This window comes from Phaethon aethereus, assembly GCF_964289735.1.
Source record: "Phaethon aethereus genome assembly, chromosome: 15".
Classification (NCBI taxonomy): domain Eukaryota; kingdom Metazoa; phylum Chordata; class Aves; order Phaethontiformes; family Phaethontidae; genus Phaethon; species Phaethon aethereus.
Genome location: NC_138591.1, coordinates 6,665,574 through 6,687,773, shown reverse-complemented (window position 1 = coordinate 6,687,773; position 22,200 = coordinate 6,665,574). Strand labels below are relative to the sequence as shown.

Below are 22,200 nucleotides of genomic sequence, written 5' to 3'. Positions count from 1 at the left end.
AAGCCAAACACTGAGCGTGAAAAACGAGATTGATTCCTGTGATTTGAGGATGAAGTTATTTCTACCTTGGAACAGTGTCCTTAAAGATGCCCCAGGGTCTGCAGACCTGTTTAGATAAGCGAGTGCTGCTACCACCACGTTTAACACTGCTTCACAGTCTGAATGAAACAAGACCTACGTTTCTAAGTTTGCAGTCTAAATCATAAGGCCACGTGAGATTTGTACGAGGAACCAATCACAAAAGGCTAATGATACAGAAAAATAAACTAGACCCATTTCTAGTTTTATGCATCTCTGTCTTTCCTGACCTTGTTAAACAGGAGCAAACACTTTTCCTCTCTTCAGGCCTCCTGGTTAATATTAAGAGCCAACACCAGCAGTCAGTCTGGTATTTGGGATGGTCTGGCCACTGGAACCAGCCACGCAATTTCCTTGCAAATGGTGTCTAATTTCACAGTGCTTGTATGGCACACACACACACATGCAAGGAGAATTGGGATCAGGGGTTAGATGAGACACGGGTTTGGTTCTTTTCCTTCCCTCTGTAGCTTTGTCTGGCTGTTGTCACTGTCTGTAGCACTCATCTGCCATCACACTCTGCAATCTTATTCCAGTTGATGTATAGCTCAGGCAATTTTTCATCCATTTATCTGCCTGTGAATTGCCACTTCCTCACATGCGTGTTCTTATCATGCGCTTTACCCTATTGCTTGTTTCCCCAATCATGGGAACACAATAAAGTTTTAATACCATGTCTTCATTGTATGTCATATGCCTGCCACTCAACTTTGCTTTACACAGAAATGCAAATGCCATGAAAGTTGATCCTGAGCCCAGAGTGACAACGAATATTATAATTTTACTTGTGTCTCATGGGTGAGACGTTCTGCATACCCTCATCCTAGTAAAAAACAGTTCAACAGGAGACCCTCCATCTCTGCAGAGTGGTTTCTCCAGGACAAAGAGCTTTCCCGGTTTTTGTGCTCAGCTATGGGCTACTAGTCAGACCTGGGGATAGCCTTGGTTTTTTGCTCTTACGTCTTCAACCCTTGCTTGCAGAGGCTGAATGAAAGGTTGCCACCACAGCTTCACTGATGCTGGTTCTGCATCTCTGCCTTGGACCCTGAGCTTCTCACCTCTTGCCCTCCCAAAGCATCACCTGCTGGCAAATGAGGAGTGGTGGCAGCAGGACGGGGTCTTCTTCAGTGAAAGCAGGGAGGGGCAGGTAAAGCAACTGAGGAACAAACCATGTATCAACTCAGTGAAGGAAGTCTTGGCCTTGCTGAAATAAGACTTTTGCCTTTGGCTTGAGAGGGGCCAGGACTGCTCCTGCGCTAGTCCCCTCCAAAAGTAATATGAACTCAAAAGACAGATATGGCAACAACCTAGTGCTCTGGGGGACAAAACTGGGCTGGGTTCAGATCTACACGAATTCATTGGTGGAACCTCAGACCTGGCCCCTTGCCATGGGCTCTCGGGTTCTTGGCTTCAAAGGAGAGAGATGGATCCCTTCCTACATGGCGTAACAGCCTTCAGAGCCTGCGCTTTTTGGACGTCACCTTCTGCACTGGCACCCTCCGGCAGTCGGAGCAGAGCCTGCGGCAGTGCTGGCCGTGTACAGAGATTCAGCAGACCGTGCAATACCCGTGCCTCAACAAGAGCCATGAGCTGCCAGGTGCAAACATCGAAGGAAAACAGGGGTTTTATTCCTTTGAAAAGTGCATCCTACTTGTGCCTGTGTTAGTAGATGGATGGAAGTGATCACTCCCCAGCAGACAGCTGAATAGATCTCCGCAAAAGAAAGTGCCTGCCTCCCATTTATTTGTTCAGCCAAACAATGGCAGAACATTGATTATGACTCGGCTACATATTTATCTGGCAGAAAACACAGGCTCTCAGGGGTGGAAATACCATTTCCACATTCCTCAGTGGCCCTGAGGGTGTTCCCTCTAGCTGCAAAACACGTTTGTGCCTTGCAACACACGGACCTGAACTGAAGGCAAACATCTCGGAGCGGGACAGGCGGCTTGATTTTTAAAGCAAGGTCCGAACAAACCCAACGCGCGCCGCGGCCGGTGCCGCGCGCAGCTGGCTGGGCAGCACGGCCCGTAGCCCAGCCTGCCAGCCCTAGCGCTGCGTGACGCTGGGGCCAGCGCTCCTGCGCTCCCGGGGGCAAGGCTGAGGCGCGAGGGTCGCGGCGACCGTACGGAGCTGTAAAACAAGGGCTGCCTTGTGTCTGCAGCCCCTCTGCGCACCGGCCGGAGCAATAAGCGTTGCGCAGAATATAATTTCTATTTTCTTTTTGCCACGAGATGGCACCACGATCCCTCGGAGTCACAGCCCCCCGCCCCGGCGCGGCAGTCCTTCGGGGGTAAAGCGCCCTGCCAGCCACAAATCCGGGCTGTACGAGGCGGCCAGAGCTAAGCCTCCGGCTTTCTGCACCCCCGGTCCAACTGCATTCACCGGCGAGCAAGGCTGCGGGCAAAGGCAGGTACCATCAACCTGGAAAAACCAAGTGGTATGCAGGGAACAGGAGAAGTCTTCTCCTGCTCATCCTACAGCACACAAGGATCTCTCCCAGGGATTAACTGAGACAAAGGCTCAACCCACCTCCCATTGCAGTCCTGTCAGATCCTTCTGGCCTCCACTCAGCACTTCAGACCAAGGAAGAAGCCAGCTGCTGTACGGGAGTCCCACGGCCTTCACTGAGGAGGGGACGTGATGAGGATCCATCTCTAGTCTTTTCAGAGGAGAAAGAGAAGAGACGAAGAGACGGGAATGTCAGGAAAAGGGACGGTCCTGACAAATCTCACAGAAAGCTGGGAGAAGTAAGGAAAGGGGAGATGGACAAGTTTTCTGTCACTTTGCCCAGATCTGCCCAGCTTCTGTGCTGCTTGGGGAAAGAGCACTTTAGAAGCATCTTTGCGATGTTTGCATGCTTGCTTGTTCATACATGGTGCTCTGAAAAGAAGTTGTGCCTATGTATCTGAGCTACCTTTGTAAAAATGTCGGGGGAGGTTTTCACCGGTCTGGGGAGAGCTGTTAAGTCCCACACCAGTGCAGGCGTAGCAGACCCTGTACCGAGAAAGGGCCAAAGACTCCCAAGGAACAACACTGAGGTCCCTCAGAGCAAGGGGAGCCTAAAAAGTCCAGAGCTTGGTGTCTGGGATTCAAAATGAGAAGTCTGGAAAGTGTTGGAAGAGCATCCATCACATAAAAACTGTAGGTATCTGGGAATGATTTATCACATGTGCAGTAGAGAATGGGAAAAGAACAGGGATTAGATGAGGACACAACATTTGTATCTACGGTTGCTCTCCAAGTGAAGAAACTGCCCACTCTTGAGAAACATCCTCTCCCAGAAGCTCAGAACGAGGATAACTTTCTTACGTTGCGTAGTTGATGTGTAAAGTAGTGACCATCCCGCCATTTTCAGTCCTGTGTCTGGCTGGGATTTTCCAGGTCACCTTACCCACCAGCCCTCCTCTGCTTCTTAGAACAAGATTTGTTCAACAGATATTTTAAGCATGTAGCCAGTACTTGTAAGGCTTTGTGTAAGAAGGCACTACTTGTAGCTGCTGCACAGGGAGTGAAATCAGGGATCTGATTTCTCCTTAGTGCATCCACTAGGGTCTATACAAAACTATGGATTTTTCTCAGTTCAGACAGAGCCTCGGCTTTATTGGCGTAGCACAGCACATGCACCTCATGGTGAATCCAGCCTCTGCAGTCGTGTCCAGCTCAGACTCTCTGACACTAGGTGAAGGCTGAAAAGTAATTTCTGGATCAAGCCTGTGAAGAAAATGAAGAGCTCCATCATGGCAAGACTTTCTCCAATGCAGTGTCTCTGCCCTGCAATGCCAAAAGCATGGCTGTTGGTGGAGTGATTGGGTAACTGGTGGCTCAGCCCCACACCTCTTCCCTACTACTTGTTAGCAATAGTTTGAGACAGTATAGGCCTCAGAAATGCAAAATAGCATGGCATGATATTCAGGAGCTAGCACTGTTGGTTTCCTACAGACATTTGAACTGGGTCAATTCATTCTAAGCCTCCAGGGAATTGATCTGGGACATCCTAGAAACCAGGCTTCCCAAGACAGAGGGAAGGTGGAACTTTTGCTTGAAGGTGTTGAATCTTTTGTAGGTCCCAGTGGTGTCTTTAAACACCGGGCCTGGTGGGCCTCCCAGTGTGGGCTGAGGGGCCATTTGCAAGTCATCAAAACCCAGGGTGGGTATTTTTAAACCCTCCCCACCACTGATGTCTGTGCTGTTCCCATCAGAGGCTCGGACCCTGCCACTTGGCTAATATCTTCTGAGGGGCACCGGGAACTTGCTGCTCAGTGCAGGGTCAAACACTTCCGTTACCTGTGAAGAAGGGCAGAAACGCTTTCTTCTTTACACAGTTCCCATCCTCATCAAGGAAATGGGCTTGAATTCATCTGGCCCCTACCATTGCATTTTATCCAGCATCACGGAGGTGAGCAGAGGAATATCTGTTGTTCCCTGCAGCTCAACCATGCTCTGGTTTAGCATGCGTGGATGTAGCAAGCTTCCGGCTTTGCCCATTCAGCCACATAGCCATTCCTCCCTTTGGGCTGTGTCTGGAAGCAAACTTCTACCTCTGAAGAGCAGATGTTTGGGGTTGTACATGTCCATATGACCCTCAGTTAGTGTGGGTACCCAGTTCACTGGAATGACTGACCAATATGTGATTAAACAACAATGGTTGTTGTTTGTTCTTGAGTTGTGAAGCAGAAGAAAGATGTGGACCAGGCTTCCTTCCTGCCCAGCTGCTCTCTGCTTGCCTCAAGCAAGGCAGTGAGACAATGCCGTGGTAGTCCAGAGGCAGCACATGCACTATGGGGCATGAATGGCAGTGGAGAGTGAGAGAATAAGGAACAGACTCCAGATTGTCAGACTGAGTTATGGGAAATGGGAAGTTGTGTGCATAACCCTGAAGTCACACTGCCATCGGTCTGGACTTGGAGGAGACCAGGGGTTAGGGAACTAGCTCTTCCCCACCAAAAGCCCTGTGCTTCAAGCTCCCCCACTCCTTGTGACATTTTTCCCTGTGTGTCACTGGTGTGCTGCCCCCCACTCTTCATCTGCAGAGCAGCAAGCACCTTGGGGATGAAGCAGCCTTTGAAGCGGGTGTCAACCAAGGTGCACCATGGAACATGTGGCAGGAGGGTGACAAATCTCTGGATCTCGTGCATCACTGCGTTGGTAAGTGGCCTATTTTTCCAGTCCTCAAAGGTAGGCAAGCAGCCAGGGCCAAGAACTCGCTCAATCTCTGCATGCACCTTGTCTGCAGGGCAAAGGAAAGGCATAAAGTGAGTTTCCCTCAGTGTTTAAGCACCTACAAAATCCCAGCTCATGCTGACTGTTGGTTGGACTACCCCAGGGCAGGAGGTTTGCAGCCCCTGGGAGCAGATAGAGAACCCCGCAGAGCCTTTGGACCTGAATGGCAGCATGCAACACTTGGACGGAGGTGGACAGGTTCCAGATGCTCAGATTTTGCATGCTCTGGCACACATGAGAAGCTACCAAGCTTTTACAGGTGAGCATCACTTATGAAGTCACTGCAGAGTACTTCAATACACTATGTAAGAGCTATGTAAGAAAAGCAAAGCCATAAAGGTGTCTTACTTTGAATCTTGGGGTACTTCAGCGGCAGCAGGATGGCCCATTGCAACGTTGCGGATGTTGTCTCAGTGCCAGCCATGAGCAGGTTGAGTGTAAAGGACAATACGCTTGCATCATGAAAAAGTGTATTGCTTTTATTTCGCTCCTTTAGGGAAATACAAAGAAAAAAACCCACTGCTGTTAGAGAGAATTAGGACAGGTAACCTGGTCTTCAGAGACATTACAGTGGGATGCATGTGAATTACAAGTGCCAAGACGCACCGCATTGACATTTCAGTACAGAAATGCTTCAGTTTTCAGCAGAAATATTTTCACACTTGAGATTTGCCCCCCCCAAATGAACTAATTGGACAAATTCATTGATTCTCCAACATCACATGACATTTATCTGCGCTGGGCAGTGGTTATCTGATCGACTCAGGACTTCCATCCCCAGCCTGTGGATCCTGAGAAGGTGGAAAATTGATGAGAGGTGCAGGACTGTGGCTTCCCAAGTTAGGGAGCTGGAATTTGTCTAGGTGTGTGCCAGGCCCTCCTAGGAGCCACAGAAAAGCCATGAAGGCCCAGGACACCACTGGCACATCAACGCTGCCGTCCTTGCTTCGTGCTGCTGATGGGAAACGCTTTGCCCGTTCCTGTGGGTGTCAAGCCCAAGTACCTGTCCTGCCCACCACCCACCTCAAGCACGTGCATGCAAACACTCGGAGAAAAAGGGCAAATACAGACTGATCCTTCCTTGCTATACTCCCACGCTATCGTTCCTGTAAGTAAATCCACTACGTGGGAGCTGGTGCTGTGTTTGCACAAGGCAATAGGAACTGCTGCATCTCTGCAACTCAGAATCCATTGCCTCTTCCCATGCCCGTAGGGAGCGATGCGTCTGCCTGGAGCGTGTTGGGAAGATGACATTACCTCTCTCTTTCTATCCAGCAAGGAAGGGACTGTAGCTGACACCCGAGGACAAGTTTTAGACATTCTTGCGATACAGTCTAGTTAATTCTGTCATGCTTTTCCTTCAGTATGCAGTATTTAACATATTAAAATAGGAGGACGTTTACCCAAAATTTAAATGTTTTCATACAGACCGTAGTAGACAAGCAACACAGAGCATCCCTGTGTAACATACTGCACTAGGAATCGTCATATTGTTAAAATACCTCTTGTTTGAATATCAATACATCAATGTATCTCGTCAGGTTGTTTTCATCAATACTTTCTTTGCTTTCCTTGATGCACTTCTGTAAGATCACACACACCTCTTCTACTTCTTTCAGTATCATCTTGTGAGGTTTGAGGAGAAATCCAAGGAATGGGTAGAAATTACATAACTAAAAAAGGGGGAAAAAAATCACAGGAAAAAAATTAAATTCACCCGTTACCTTGTAAAACTCAAGTATTATAATGGAGAAATCATTTTTGTGAGGAACCAAATGACGTGTGATTGGAGTCTCTCTTTTTTTGGTAACTAAAAAATGTTAATGTATAAAAATGCATTCTTTTATTAAAAATTCTCTGCAGAAATGAATGGAGCCTATCAGACTTGTCTAGACAGAGTCTATAAACACGAATTTAAAAAATACAATTAAGGGAAAGTGACAGTAAACTCATGAAACAATGAAATTACATTTTTAAAGAGGTAATAAAGCAAAAAGAGAAAGCATTACACATTCCGCAAAGAAAACTCCAAATGTTTAGCAAGCCAAAATACTTATGTTTTAAAGTTGTTAGATCATCATTTTTAACTTTCACATGAATTATAAATCAATTACACTCAGTTCTCAGCATCATTAAATTTCACAGCACAATAAACAGTTCCATTTTATGTGCAGGGGGGTTACTTACACCATTTCTCAATGTTATAAACAAACTGGCTGCAGAATAAGATTCACAAATCTCTCGCTCTTGCTAACTGGTTATAATTTTTGCTCTTTTCTGCAAAAACTAAACCTGCCGTAGAGACTAAAAGAAAAGGGACGTTGTTCTATTGTAAATTGTAACTATTTTAAATAAGTAATAAATTCATCAGCTTTTTTTTTTTAACAGTTTTTTGGATGACTGTTTCAATATTACCTTAAGTAACTAATACTCGATTCCTCGTGATGGAGGATTAAGTTTAACAAGAGCTCTTGGCTCAGATGACAGCCTCTTAGTTGGAATACTCTTTTTCTGCAGCTCTGTTGAGCAGGTATTGATTTAATGCCATGCTAGGAGGTATGAGAGGTGCGGACGTAATGTCTGCAGCTCTTGTACTTTGTACTACTCTCTGTAACTTCACTAGTTTCTTAAACCGTAGCGAGACCAAAACCTCGTAACCCCCAAATGTTGTGCAATTGTCCCTAAGAAAAGAGGTTACTTTTGGGATGTTTACACAGCATCCAGCCGAAAATAACTGGAATGAGCCTCGCTATTTTTACTTTGTACATCCACAAACAAAGTCATTATTTCAGTAGTTTTATCAATGGTGTGTTTTTAAAGAAAGAAACTCTGGCCATGCCTTCCAAAAGGGACCTGATTCTCTCCTGTCTCTTCCACCTGAGCTTTGTTTGGACTGAAAATACTAGAGAGAACATGCTGGCATTTTGTGTTTTATTCTGGGTACTGCTGGAAAAATACCGACAAAACAAAAAAAAAACCCATCAAAAAACAGATAGGCAGAATCTTTCTCAACTCTTTGCCAAAAATGCTACAAAAATTTTTGAGGCACACTGCAGGAACATTTTCCTGCAGTTAGTGTGAAACACCAAAGACAGAAGGTTTCCCAGATCCCAGTCCTATATTAGGGTCTATTTCCTCATGAGAGACTACAATTTGCCATAAACCATAAAGTTTGCTAAATAAAGTGAATAAAATGATACCATAAAGGGCAGCGTCTATAGCACTTGGATAGCACACCGTGGATTTCCATCGATGCTCCTGGACGCTGCCCACCCCAAGTCTCACCGTGCTGGAAGCCTCAGTTATTGCACTTTGTGGCGGTAGAAAAATTAAGCACATCCCTTCTGTTGACACAGTCACATCAGCATCTCAGCCCAGTGCCACCACATGATGTTGGACCTCCTTCACAGGAGGATTTCATGAAGGAGGAAAAACCCAAACCAAAGAATCTCTTCCCTGCAGGGGGGGTGGATTAGATGCTCTTTAAAGATCCCTTCCAACCCAAACCACTCTATGATTTTATGAATCTTATTTTTCAGTAACCTAAAGGTTCTCCAAAACCATCGAGCAATAATAAATCAGGTTGACCTACCAACTCTGATGAGATACTGGAGCATCTCAGCACAGAGGGTAGCTTACACGCAAGAATGGAGAGCCAAGAAGGTGCATAACTTCATCTATGAGTCTTAACAGTGTGAGAAACGTTGGGTCTTCATAATCAAACCTCCCAAAGAGAATAGCAAAGGTGATGTTGGTGGGATCCATATTCAAAAATCATAACCAGAAAGGTCCACCTAGAAATGAACAAAATCATAACTGTATTGATCATTTCTGGAGCAACACAGAGGTCTTCACATTGGCTTTGTAAAGTAGCATGAAACACCCGATACCATCTCCAGCTCACCTTTGAAGGATTTGATTAACTTGATGAGAAAGTGAAGCTCCTCAAGAATCCTTTCTTCCTCAAGATGTTTCCCCATGCTGAGAACTGCTGTGGCATCTTCCAGAGCTCTTGAGAAGAAAAGAACACACCTGTGGAAGGATTGCATGCCCTGCTCGCCGAGACGGTACGGGATTTTCTCAGCACAGCCAGGGAGCAAAGGTATTTTGCAGCCTGGAGGAGCCTGCTTGGGAGAGGACTGAGGGGCTCTGGGGGGGCTGGCTTGGGAAAGCACTGCCGCAGGTAGGTTCAGGAGGGCAGGAGGCAATGTTTTAAACAGTTGGGTGCTGTTCACACTAAAACTCTGTGTTTGGCTTGTTTATAGCTTTGTCTCTTTACAGCCATACACAGTAAAAAGCTTTGTGGATGGTATTTGTCTCAGGCTGACTTGTTTTATCTTAGAAAAATGACCCAGCTGTTCCAGAGAGCAAGGCTAGGAGCAGATGACACTGCTCTGTCCCTGTCATGAGCAGGATAAATGATTTCACTGAACAACTTGAGTTTTAGAGGATGAACCGTACACTGTGCAGGGGGACAAGGAGGGGTGGCAGGGAGGCAGCTTTGGGGAATACCCCCCAGCTGGCTAACCCATCGGCCAAAAAAAGTGCTCAGCCAAGAGGGCACGGAGGTGTTTGGGCACAATTCAGAAGTCCTCACTTCCCAGGAGGGTTCCAGCACTGAAGATAGTCTACATATTCATACGGAGTTTGGGAAAGTAGTGTGGTGTGCCCTTCCTCACACTGGGCCTCACTCTTAAAAACAAGATGAAAAAAAGCCCACACGCTGTATGCATTATATACATATTAGGTCATCAAATCTTTCCTTTCAGCCCTGGATTATTCCCTTCATTGTTTTTCAATGTCTAGTCTTGGGCAATGTATTACTTTTTAACATGCAATTCAGAAACATGCCAAAAATCTGTTTACAGAAATAATTGTTTGAGGTACAAACAGCCCATGCTATTGCACTCTTGCCAGTTCTTGCAGTCTTTATCATGAGTCATGCATGATCCATGCTGTGTCTGAATTCCCAGTAACTGCAGAGAAGAGATTGCATAACGACCTCGGCTTTCACGTCGTGAAAAAGAATTCCTTCCCTCTGCACTGCAAAAAAACAAACCAAAACAACTTTGAAAAGTGACCCAAGTGCCACGAAAAGCAAAAACCTGATAAGGCAAATAAGATCACCAGAAGTATTTTTCTTAAGAAAACAAACAACTGTCCCCAAGCCGTACAAAATTTAGCCCTCGACAACAAGGATGCAGCTCAGGACTCTTCAATACTGTTGAAATTAAAACAACACATTTGAGAAACAGCAGAGCAAGCACGTCTTTATCTCTTCAACCTGCCAGTACCATTTCCATGTGGGATGTGATAGAATACGGGTATAGCTGGTCTCTCCGCAAACACATTGGCCGTGTTCAGAGGAGCCTCGTAGCCAGTCAGCACCGCCACCTTCTGAAACCCCAAACGCATGGTGAACATGGGGCCATATTTCTCTGCAATCTTGAAGGAGAGAAAAATCAGAGCGTGGTGGTCATCAGTGGGAGTGGCATGTCCTGCTGGGGTGGATGAAGAGTTGCCTTCCCTCCTCCTTCTGTGGCCAGAAGGGCTGGAGGGATGCCAGAGATAAAGCCCTGAGACACTTAAATGAAAGAGGAATCAAAGCAAATAAAGACTGGTCTGTTTAACTCAACAGCTTCCATAAAACTACTGTTCTTCTGAGCTGGTTGGGCTCTGTTTGGCACAGTGGGTTAAAAGAGGCAGAAGGTAATAAGACATTTTGGGCACCGACAGCAGCATAAAAGCATCACAAAGATCTGCCAGACAGCTATGGAACAACTGCTGACCGGGCAGGCTGTAACGCCTCTGCTTTGCTTATTCCTCCCAGCACATCCATGCACCACCCCAAAACCCCTTCTCTCCTACCCTCCTCTGCAGAAGGATTTCTGGTCTTGCTAGAAACAGGAACCACAATCCAAACCGTTTCCCACCTCCCAAGCTCTGGGTGTTGAGCCTACTGTGAGCTGGCTGGTGTAAGATGAAGATGCATCTCCACAGGCATCTTGGAGGCCCCTCGCATGGCACGGTGATGGGAATGAGACAAAGAAAGCCGGCTCCTCTTCCCTACGTAATGCTAAGAGGGTCAGAGGGCTGCTGGCAACCTGATGTTAAAGGGGTTGCTGTAAGCTGCAGGATATTCACCCTGTCCTGACCTGAAAAATGCCCGCTGAGCCACATTTTGGCTCTAAGAGACTAAATACATTGACATTTTCCCCTTTTTTTCTGGAAGACAGATGCGAGGCAACTGTGACTCCTACAGAGAACCTTGTCTTGCATAAGTCCAAGTCACTGACTCTTTCAAATGATTTCTCCTACATCTCTTCTTCGAGCCGTGTTATATTAATTCCCATTCTCATGAAAAACTGGCAACACGAATAAGAAGTACAAGCTATTTTGGCAACCACAATTAAGCATCCATCTTTCAATTTGTCTGCGTGGACACTCAAATATTTCACAAAACAAAGAAGATGCCAAAATTTAGGTCCATCGGTCTGATCTGAGGCGGATACTCATAGTTTTCAACATCTGAGCCGTTCTCATGTAAACACTGCTCATATTTAATATCACCCTCTGCAGAGTTGGGATTTAACAGTTTCCTTAGCCATTCCGAAACCTTTAAAACATCACAGTTCTTTTAAAATGCATTTGGCACTGAAAATCATCTCAGAACTGTCACAGAGGAGAATTTCGAATAGGTACATGCTGACATCCCACACCCTGCCGTCACTAGTGACTTGTCTTGCCGTTGGATGTCCAGCAAATGCAGGTTGCCAACGATCGGAAGAGGAAACGAACCAAGAGGCAAATTTAAAGCTGATTACTTAAAAACTTGTAAAACATGGAGTGCATGTTTTAAAAGCAATGCGCACGCCCCAACAGATGAAGGGGGGTGTGAAGGTGGCCATATTTTGCTGGAGATTGCCTTTCTGGAAAGCCACGGAAACACCTTTGTTAGAATGCTGCCATTATCATATTATATTTATTCAGAGTAAATGATGCCAGAGGTTTTGCTGCATTTTGCACAATCTTCCCCCCCACCCCCAGCTTCCACAAAAATTGAACTTTATGTCTGTAAAAGGCAAAATCCAAGCACAACTCATGAGGCTTCATTTCCAAAGCCTAGCTCAGGTTCTCCTGCCTGCAATAATTTCCTGGCACCTGGGAGTCCCATATCTGCTTTATTATTAGGCATCGATCATGAAATTTCTTTTAAGATTTCCTCTTCGTCCCTCTTTTCCATCCTCTTCATCTAACTTCTTCTCTGAACACCCACAGCTCTCTACTTTCTGCCTTCTAGCTCTTTACCTTTCAAATGCTGATCCCAAAATAATCCTTCAGGGCAGACAAGCATTGCTCATCCCATGGTACAGCAAAGGAGAAGCAGGTCCTGCAGGCGAAGAGACTTGCTCCAGGCCGTGCGTGAAGCTGGGTGGACAGCTGGTGGACAGCTGGTGGACAGCATCTTCCCTCCTCTTCCACCTCCTTGTGTCCTTGCACTGAAGCTTTTTCTCCCGGTGAAGAGAAGCAGAACTGGGCAACCTGCACATGCAAAAAAATCAGGACCCATCTGTTGCCTCTGCAGCTTGGGAGCTCTGTTGCTTATCTCTGCACTCTTCCTATTGATTGACACTTTGAACTCGGGCTGTCCTACAGACCTATACGGTACGCAGACAGAAAGCTACTCCTCCGTATGTCAGGGGAGCCCTTATAGCCTGGCTTGAATGCTTTGCCAGCCCTGTGTAAAACACCTAACAAGGCACTTTTACAGTTCTTACTCTTACTGCAGGCTACATTATAGAAAGCTCAATAAAATGCAGAGCTGCTGACCTCCTCTTGGTTTTTCCCCATCAGAGGCTGGTGAAAAACTTATTCACTGCTGCAAACTCCGAAGTCGTAATTCAGTGTGGTGCCTCCCTCTTTCGTGAGTGGGTCTTTTAGTGAGGGGTATTTCTTCCCGCTCCCCATCCAGCGTTAACTGGTGCCACCTTCATTCTATATACAACAAAAGGGGTATGAAGATCATGTCTTGGAGAGCTGGATTATTGAATCAATATGAATGTGGAAGACTTTGTAAAATATTTGCTGTTCCCACTGGTTTCTGGCAGCATCTAAAAGAATGAGACCTGTCAGAGACCTGAGTGGAAACACACATCACACTTGCAAAATTACCCTGATCTCACAAACGATGCAATGGTCCCAGAGGTAGGAAAAGAGCATTTGACATCCTTTCTTTGAGCCCTTTTAGATCACAAGGGTTTTGTACTGCTCCGTACTGTGCTATGAGATGGTATCAGCCTCAAGGATGCCTTGGGACTGTGCAGCAAGGTTCGCACATACACTGGACACCACACACATTCAAACCTGGACTCTCCCACCCAGCCACGGACAGCCTGGAGAGGAGGCGATCCCAGCTCAGCCCCAGTCCTCTCTCAAACCGTGCACCGCCTGGGAACCGTCCATCCATCCCAAACCCACTCCTGTCACAAACAGCAGCATCTGTGGTAAGAGCAGGAGACTGGGAGTCTGGACATGTGCGTTTGCGTCCTTGCTTGGACAAAGACCTGTCTGTGTGGCTTTGAGGAGCGCAGCGCAGGGCTGTGCCCTGGGGCGGCCCCGGAGCGTGTGTCAGGGCTGGGCTGTGAATGCAGCCGTCGTGCCCGGAGCCCCGCTCCCCCGGGGCTGGCTCGCTCCTGCCCTTTCGCTGTAGCCATTTCTGGAAGGTCTTCTGGGCTCCCTGCAGAAAGGTGGAACGCGGGGCACGGCGTAGGAACGGCGGCGTCTCACACCGTCAGAATTGCCCAAAAGCAAGAGGCAGAGAGACGTCACTCTGACGCTAAAAATGCCTTTATGATTCCCAAAGAGAAGGGAGCCAGGAAGCAATCAGCCTGCCTCCTCGCACACCCCAGCCTGCCCAGCAGGAGGAAAGGTTACTCGTTACCTGTGGGGTCAAGCAACCCGCGAAAGAGTGAAGCTGGGCAAAGATAACAGCATCTTAGACGGCCTGCAAAAACATTTTCACCTAAGAGATTTAAGTTAAAAATTAAACTGAAAATTAATCTTCATCTAGGAGTAAATGATCTCTGAAGAAAAATGAAACTTCCCCAGTCAGGGCAGGGTCATGTCACAAGTCACCGGAGAAATTACGGAAAGGGAAGCACAGAAAGAAAAGCCCTTAGGCAGAGTGCCCCGGGACCGAACCACCCATGGATTTGTAGGTGGGAAAGGAAGTCGTTCCTTGGGTTGTGTATAATTATTTGGAGGTCAAGCCCTTCCAAATCAGCCACTCTTGGGCACAGACGACTAGAAAGCAGAAACCGAGGTCTTCCCCCTTGCACTTGCCCTTGGAGCCAGCCATGGGCAGGTGGGGTTAAAATTCAGACTGTGATAATCACCATTTCTGGATGCATCCTGCTGTAAGGTTGCTCAGCCAGGGGCCTCAGGAGCAGCGTGCCGCTCGAGCCCTGCTGCTGCAGGAGTCGGAAGGAGAGAGACCCTTCAAAATCTTGCACTCTGGTATTCAGGAATACATTTATCAGGTGGATAAATCCGTCCCCCAGAGCATCACCTGGCAATTTTGAGAGGCATCCTGTTATTCACCAGCACGTACAGCGTTCACAGACGGAGCGCCTTAGGATGTGCTCTCCAACCCCGCGGCCAAGTCCTCGTCACACGCAGCTGCGTCCCCAGCCTCTCCCGTAGGTGGGCAGCACTAACGAGTTAATGTCCTTTCTGGGCGTTCGGTGGCTTTGTGCAACAAACAGGGAAGAATTTAATTTCTGCTTTGGAAAAAAGGCTCAGTCCCAAAGCAGGTTGCCCAGTTCCTCTATTCTAGAATACCTTTCAAGGCGAGTACGATGAAATGACCTCGCAGCAGAGGCGGACGCTCCGTCCCCTCCCCTCGCACGCTTGGCAGCTCGTCTGAAGCTGCTTTATCTGACGAGCGCTGGGCCGAGACATTTAGTCTCTCCCAGGGCCAGCCTGGAAGAAACTCTGCTCTCAGACCTTTTACTCTTTCCCGAGGCTTCAGCATCACGCTGGGCTGCTCCTTCCCCAGCACCTCTGGCGAACCCAGCTGCAGCACATTTTAAAGCAGGATTTGCTGTGCTTTCTAAATTCTTCCCTGGCATTCTCATCCCGTCTGCCTGGTCTCTGATCCTTGAAGCGTCAATCCTAGGTTTTAGCCGGTGCTTAATTATGCGCGAACATGACATAGTTAAGATAAATACTTTTTCACTCCTTTCTTTCTGCATGAAGATTTTAGCTTCTCCCTCTCCCTTTTCTCTCTGAAAAAACCTGCTTTCCGCCCGGATCCGCTCCCCGCTGGTCCCCGCGGGCAGCCCTGCCCTGCCTGCATGGCGCGTACCTGCACAGAAAGCTCCGCACGTCCGAGCCCGCGCCGGGGGGGCACAGCCATGTTGCCGTCCCCAGCGCTGCGGGAACGGCCACCTCCGCTGCCCACATCGCCCCGTACCAGCCTGGGACGCGTCCTCACGCCACCGCTGCCTTCCTGGCGTCGACAGAGCCTGGGACAGGCAGCTCTTCCAGAGCACACGCAGAATCAGGGGCAGGCAGAGCCTCCCACCTCCGCAGATCCTCATCGCTACCAACCAAACCCAACCCAACCCAACCCAACCTCGCCGAGACAAAAAGCTCAGGTCTCCAGGTTGGGTTTTTCAGGTCGCAACCTTGAAAACACCATTCCCTCTCTCTTTCCCGCCCTGCCCGCGAGTGGGCTTTCCCTCCCCATCTCCACGCAGCCCCCCAAGCAAGCACGAGAGTACTGGGGGGGCCGTGCCCTGGGAAGCCGGCGGGGTCGGCGGCAGGACCCGCGCGAGGGCAGATGGGCCGGGAAGGAGCCGGCAGCCCTCCGGCGTGGGTGGCCTGGGCAGCACTTTGTCTGCTCTGCGGCTGCAGCTTGCAGGCTGCCACGGGAGAAAACTAAGCCCTTCTCCATTTATTTTTCTTGCAAGCTGTGTTTTAAACGCTACCCTGAGCAGCCCTTTGAAAGAGCACGAGCTGCCTCGGACCTTTCTCTTCAGCTAATTAACACGTGCCGACAGCCGTGACAGCCTGGTGCGGCGAAGCCGGGGCAGCCCCGAGCAAGCCCTGGCCCAAACCCCACCGCCCAAACCCCGCTGCGCCTTGCACAGCCAAATGCTGCTGACCCTGAAACCAGCAAGCACCTCTAAGTCATTAATCCACGTCCAAGCTTTGTCTTCTGGGCTGGAGCTGCCTGTCGTGAGCTTGTGTCTCGTGACAGAGCTCGGGAGCACCAGCTCTTACTGGGTTTGGAGAGGTGTGGGTTTTCTCTTCGGAGCTGCAGGCCACGCATTTGCCAGAGGAAGGTTAAAGTGCTTAAATGGTGCTAAGTGGGATACAAATTTTGGCAGTCACTTTTAAAAGTGTCTTTTAAAAAGCCCCATCATACTGCTCGGTTCCTGCGGTCCATCACTCGGCTCAGGGATGCTAGCTGTTCTCCAGCGGCAGCACTTCACCCTCCGCTTGAATGTGAAGTGCACACCAGCTAAAGAAATGCCATTATCCCTGGTTTATGGAAGGAAAATCCAGATGGAAAAGGGAAAAGATTAGTTCAAAGGCCACATGAGACGGTGACAGAAACAAGAGCAGAACCGCAATCACTAACAGGCGTACCAAAAAAGGGTGACACAGTAAACATGCCCCCCGCATACAATAAAGTAACTCAATCTATCACAATTCAGATATTTTATCACCCATGGAGCAGATGAAACATGACTTGCAGTTGCAAAATCCATCCTGTGGTTTTAAACCTGTAGTCTGAGCAGTGGCAACACTGAGAAACGAGCCCATCTGCATTCGAGAGCCATTTTAAATGAAGCCAGACCTCCCCGGAAGCATTTTAGCGATCTGCAAATCGTGGGGTTCAGAAATGCTAACGTATCACTGCACTGCATCACCAGCCAAAGGGGCACCACGCTCCTTTTGAGGTTACAGGTTAATATTTAATCCAATCAGTAATTTTAAGTTAAAATGTAGCAGTATTATCTGACCAGGTTAACAGCGGGGACAGTTACCAACCTGCTTGCCCATTCACAGAAGGATTACAGCACCAGCCAGCTTCGCATCGCTCTTGCTAACGATTCCTCAGGAACCAGGCAAAAAAATCCTTGGAGGTTTGCTCCATAAACCATTGCCCAGTAAAAGTCTACTTAGGTTAGAGACATATGGTCTTGAACCAGTAAAAAATTCAACATCGGTGGCTACAGTGTTATTAGCCCCACAAAATGTGGGTGTATTTCAGAACTGCTGGCTGAGCATCGAAAACTGTGTCACGTTCAGTCTTCATCTGTGAAAGTTTTGCTCTCCTAAGCCAACAAAAAAGGGACAAGGCAACAGTTTTGCTAATTAAAACAGCATTTTGCTTTCATATCAACTATCAACATGAAGATGACACAAAAGATCTTTTCTGAACAGGCTTTTCTCAGCCATTAAAATAGCCTTAGAGCTCCAAAGCCTTAGTGAAACAAGAGATGATGGGAAGTGAAGCCAAAGTAGTCAGTACACCTTATGCATTGCAATTTTGTACTTATGATAACGTAAATGTAGTTGTTGGAATAAAATCTTCTAAGTCACTGTGAAGTATCTGCAAGTATTCTCCCTTTTATAAAGAAGAGCCCACTGTAATACAAAAAAAAAATTGCAAGAAGAAATTCCTAGGCCTTTATCTCGGCTCTTGGCTGACCCCACAACCAAAGCTGAGCACATCTGTGCAGGTCAGCCGGGCTGTCACCCCAGCCCTGTCAATGGGTGTCACTCCCACGTCACCAGCATGTCCGGGCAGGTGAGTGACCTGCAGGAAGCATCACTTGGTCCCAGAACTTGTTAGATCGAGGAGCTTCCTAACTCCAGAGAACAGGGAATGTCCTCAGCTTGCCATGGCTTAAATTCCATCTCATCTCACTTACTTTGGGCTTCTGCTGAGTGGAAAGGGATTCAGAAGGAGCTGAGCTCTGGGGTGAGGCGTGTTAAGGAAGATGCATCAGCTTCACCAAGGCCAACTCTTGTCCCTCTGACATGAGCTGAGCTTTGCCATTGGTTTATATTACAGCTTGCCGTTACCAGCAGCAGGAATTTGGGACACGCTACGGGGGGCCCAATCCCCTACACAGGCTCCAACAACGCTCACTTTCTCTTCCAGCTGTCCCAGTGACGTGCGCCCAGGACGCCTCTGGGCGGTGTTCACGGCTTCGCTGGACACAGTGGCGAAGCGTGCGCGGCCGTCACCGGCTCCACGGGGGATTTCTGAACAAGGCAGCTACATCTCATACCCTACTCACACGAAGATGCGCGCAGCGGTGGGACTGCAGAATTTAGCCCTAATTTGCAGCGTTAGGGCCCTGTAATGCACGCAGGGAAGTGTCTTTAAAAGGAGACTGCTTTCTAATTGCTTCTTAAAAAAGCCTTTAACGCGGACTCTCTTTGGCATGACTCAGGGCTGCATTTCTAAATCCAGTTTCTCCCATGAAGTTTACTCTGGCTGTTTGGTTGGGTTGCATCCACATGCTATTTTTATTTTTTTGATCGTTGAGGCTGTTTACAGAATAGAGGAACAATATGGGAACAGAAATATAGCTGGGGCAAACCCAAAGGAATGAGACCATTAATGGTATTGCCAGCATCTCCGGCTTGAAGAGGCCCTGCAGCTGTGAGCACCTCAGTGAGACTCAATTCACTACTCCCTTCTGGTTATGTATTTCAAACCTCAGTTGTGTTTGATTTAGCCATCATCTGCAAACTTAATACCAAACAGTTAAAATGCCTGCACGTCCTCAAGCTGCCAGCTTCATACCTGTGGTACGTTATAGGAGAGAATATTTTCTAGAATACAAAGGCTGAGGGACAGACTGTCACACCAGTATCACTTTTGGCTTCCTTAAATACAGTAATCAAAGTATTTTGAACATCAGCCTCCAGCTACTGAATACTTTTCTGTCTTAAAATAGACACAAGCCTCCTCCCACCTTCTGCCATGAGCTTTTTGGTCACTCCGAGGTTTTGGTGGTTCAGTCCAGTTTCCTCTGCTGTATTCAGCCCATCTGGTGGCCGAGTCTTTGATCCAAGTGCTACCAGCTTATTCTGTGGAGCACAGAGGCAAAAGGACACAAAATGTTAGTGGGGAAGGTTTGAAAAAGGAAGTATTTTCTATATTTGCATGTACATTTTTAATATAGTCGTGTTGTCTAGAGGCCAGATTTGGGGAATGGAAAGCAGGAGCCTGGTTTCTATTTTCAGCACAGCCACCGATTGCTCTATGTTGCTGGCAAATCTTCTAATCTCTTTCCCTCTGTTTTCCCCTTCTGTAATAAAGGGATGATCAGACCTCCCCAGCTATGCCTTGTGTGGCAGCATCCGCTGATGAAACGCAGCAAGGACGAAGTATTAATAATCATTCCATATAGAAAAGCCAAGGGTCACAGGTATTTAAGTGCAGTTTAGCTGTTCAGTGCTCCTTTATGCGTGCACCATGCCTTGATGTTAATAGAAGTTATATATTAATATGGAATGGAAAAGTAGGCCCTGCAGGGCACAAAAATAACCATATCCAGAGCACCACTGAATAAATACAATATAAAGATGAAATCACTCTAAATACTGAACAAATTGAAAGGCAAGGAGGTATTAAAGAGGAAAAACAAAGTCATCCAGCCTTGCTCCCTGCTGGCATCTAACCGCCCTCAGCACAAAAACGTGGATGAAAAGGAGCGTCAGGTACCAGGAGGGGACACTACAGGTAGCCCCATAAACAGTGAAGTGTTCCCAGTCCTCCATTTCTTTACCCCTCTAGCATCTTCCCGAGGAGATGTCAAGGAGCTAGGTAAAGGACCGAGCTCCCTAATTGCGATATAGCAACGCATGTGCTCAGTCTCCCGTGGAATCGGCCCTGTAAATCACCCCGTCAGTCCACGCCTGCATCCTCCAGGTCTGCCTCATCGCCACCCGTCCTTTCGTCCCACAAGACTACCCCGGGGCTCCTTCCACGCAGCCATGCTGCACCGCCAGGTACCGAACCCCGCTCCGGGCTGCTCTGCAAAGCGCTGCCTTTCGATCCCTGCAAGACCATCACAGCTGGGCTACAGTTACCTGGGATCTGCCAGATCTTCTCAGCCCCTTGTCAGCTTAATGCCAACTGCTGCCCCTCCGGCCAGATGTTACCCTCTCCTCACACCCACCGTCCCCATCACTTGCACGAATGATCGCTGCCGCTGCTGTCAGGACCAGGGGATGAGCAAAGCCCTGCTGTTCCTATCACCTAAGCCACCTTTGCTCATTTTATTTATGTGAGCAGCTGCACTGGCAGATTTTTGGGAGGATTTGGGGGATCTTGGTGACGAGCAGCCTGCAGCAGAAATCTCTCCACTGGTCCACTGCAGCCACAGGAGGGTGTGTCTTTAAAACCTTGAGCATCCTCCTCTCTATTCCTTTGGTCCAGTTATTAAAATAATTTAAAAAAACCCCAACGTTGCACGACGTTGTACAACAGTCAACCTGCTTATTCTTTGCACAGCCTCTTGGATCATGCAGAAATAACGTGCATATGCTTTGGGGGCAGAGACCAGCGTTTATTTTAAGAGGTGCTTTAGGATCAGGACAGTCACCACTAGCTCATCACATTTACCATTCAGGATTACTGGACCACAAGTGACCTTTCAGATTCTTAAGACTTGGATTATGAAGGGCTTTATATACTAAGCCTAATGACTTGAATTACAGCCTTAGCATCCTGACAATCAGAACAGGCCTATAAGCATTTTACTTTCTTCTGTCCACAAAACAGCTTGGGCTGGATTTTGAATCCATTTCAAGGGTATGTCAAGCCGGTGTCTGTCATCATGATCTAGCCGTGTTGCAAGAAAGATAAGATGACCTAGGTAAAGGTCATGTCTGCAACAAATGGCAGGATTTTCTAGATAAGCCGAGACATGTGTCCTCCTTCCTCCGAGATAATTATTTTATCATTTCCAAATATTAAAAAAATCACTCTGAAACGCTACAGCACATTTTAATCTGTGGGGCTGCAGTAGCAGGACGTGGTATTTTGTCTTTTTCAAATCTCTGCAGCAAAAAGTTTTCTGGGACCGATAATTATCTTCCTGCAAATGGCTGAACTGGAAATACCTTTTCAGCTCTCAGAAAAAAATAAAAATACAGGTATCAGCAACTTATATAGCACCTGATATCAAGGCACGCATGCTGTAGTTGCCATTTTCAATCATCATTCACACAGTTCAACATTACAGTCAAATTTGCTCCCTGTCTAAAATGCCTGAAGCTTGTGTCCTCCATGGCCTGTGCTCAGGACTGATGCTGGAGTCCACAGAGCATCCTCCACAGTGTTCTTGCAGACAATTCAAAACACCAGTGGCTTGCAGCTGCATAGCAGGTCAAAAGTTTAATTTGACCATTAAAGCAATTTTATGAGGTATACAAGACCCACAGCAATGATGCAAATAACGGTTGATTGATACATTCTGCTGGCTGAAACGCCGTTCTGTTAACAAGGAAGGGGAACATCGGCACAAGTAGAGCAGAAAAGCGTGCAGGACGTGCTGTTTGCAGAAGGACCGCGTTTGTCACATTCCCTTCGTTCTTCTCTCGGAGTAGCAACCATCTGTAACACTCCTGTAGAGAACAGCATAAACCAGGACTCACCTGACATGCTTTCATCTCCTACTGGGACCCCCCCCAAAAAACCCAAACAAAAATGATCCGAGACACTCTGTCTGCTCTGCGTTAACGGGGTAATTCAACAAGAGTCAGTATTTTCTCATTAAACAACGTCAAAGATGTACTCTTGATCTCTTTGTGGTCGGTTTTTTTCCTCCCTTTGTCCAAAGACAGCTGAAATAATAAAAAAAA

The 22,200-nt window shown here is 47.5% G+C and overlaps 1 protein-coding gene across 1 annotated transcript in view; it reads right to left on the bottom strand.

The window, feature by feature from the left end:
* Positions 1-2,334: 2,334 nt before the first annotated feature.
* Positions 2,335-22,200, bottom strand: part of LOC309410378 (cytochrome P450 2W1-like) — a gene marked incomplete at its 3' end in the record, with an annotated part of 157,354 nt that continues 137,488 nt past the window's right edge. Inside the window, 15 exon segments of the mRNA XM_082006760.1 lie at positions 2,335-2,502; positions 2,611-2,740; positions 3,706-3,778; positions 3,781-3,852; positions 4,366-4,429; positions 4,435-4,446; positions 4,450-4,503; positions 5,124-5,308; positions 5,650-5,791; positions 6,804-6,974; positions 8,941-9,075; positions 9,079-9,095; positions 9,206-9,283; positions 9,286-9,333; positions 10,596-10,746. Of these exon segments, the coding sequence (XP_081862886.1) occupies positions 2,335-2,502; positions 2,611-2,740; positions 3,706-3,778; positions 3,781-3,852; positions 4,366-4,429; positions 4,435-4,446; positions 4,450-4,503; positions 5,124-5,308; positions 5,650-5,791; positions 6,804-6,974; positions 8,941-9,075; positions 9,079-9,095; positions 9,206-9,283; positions 9,286-9,333; positions 10,596-10,746 (1,500 nt within the window).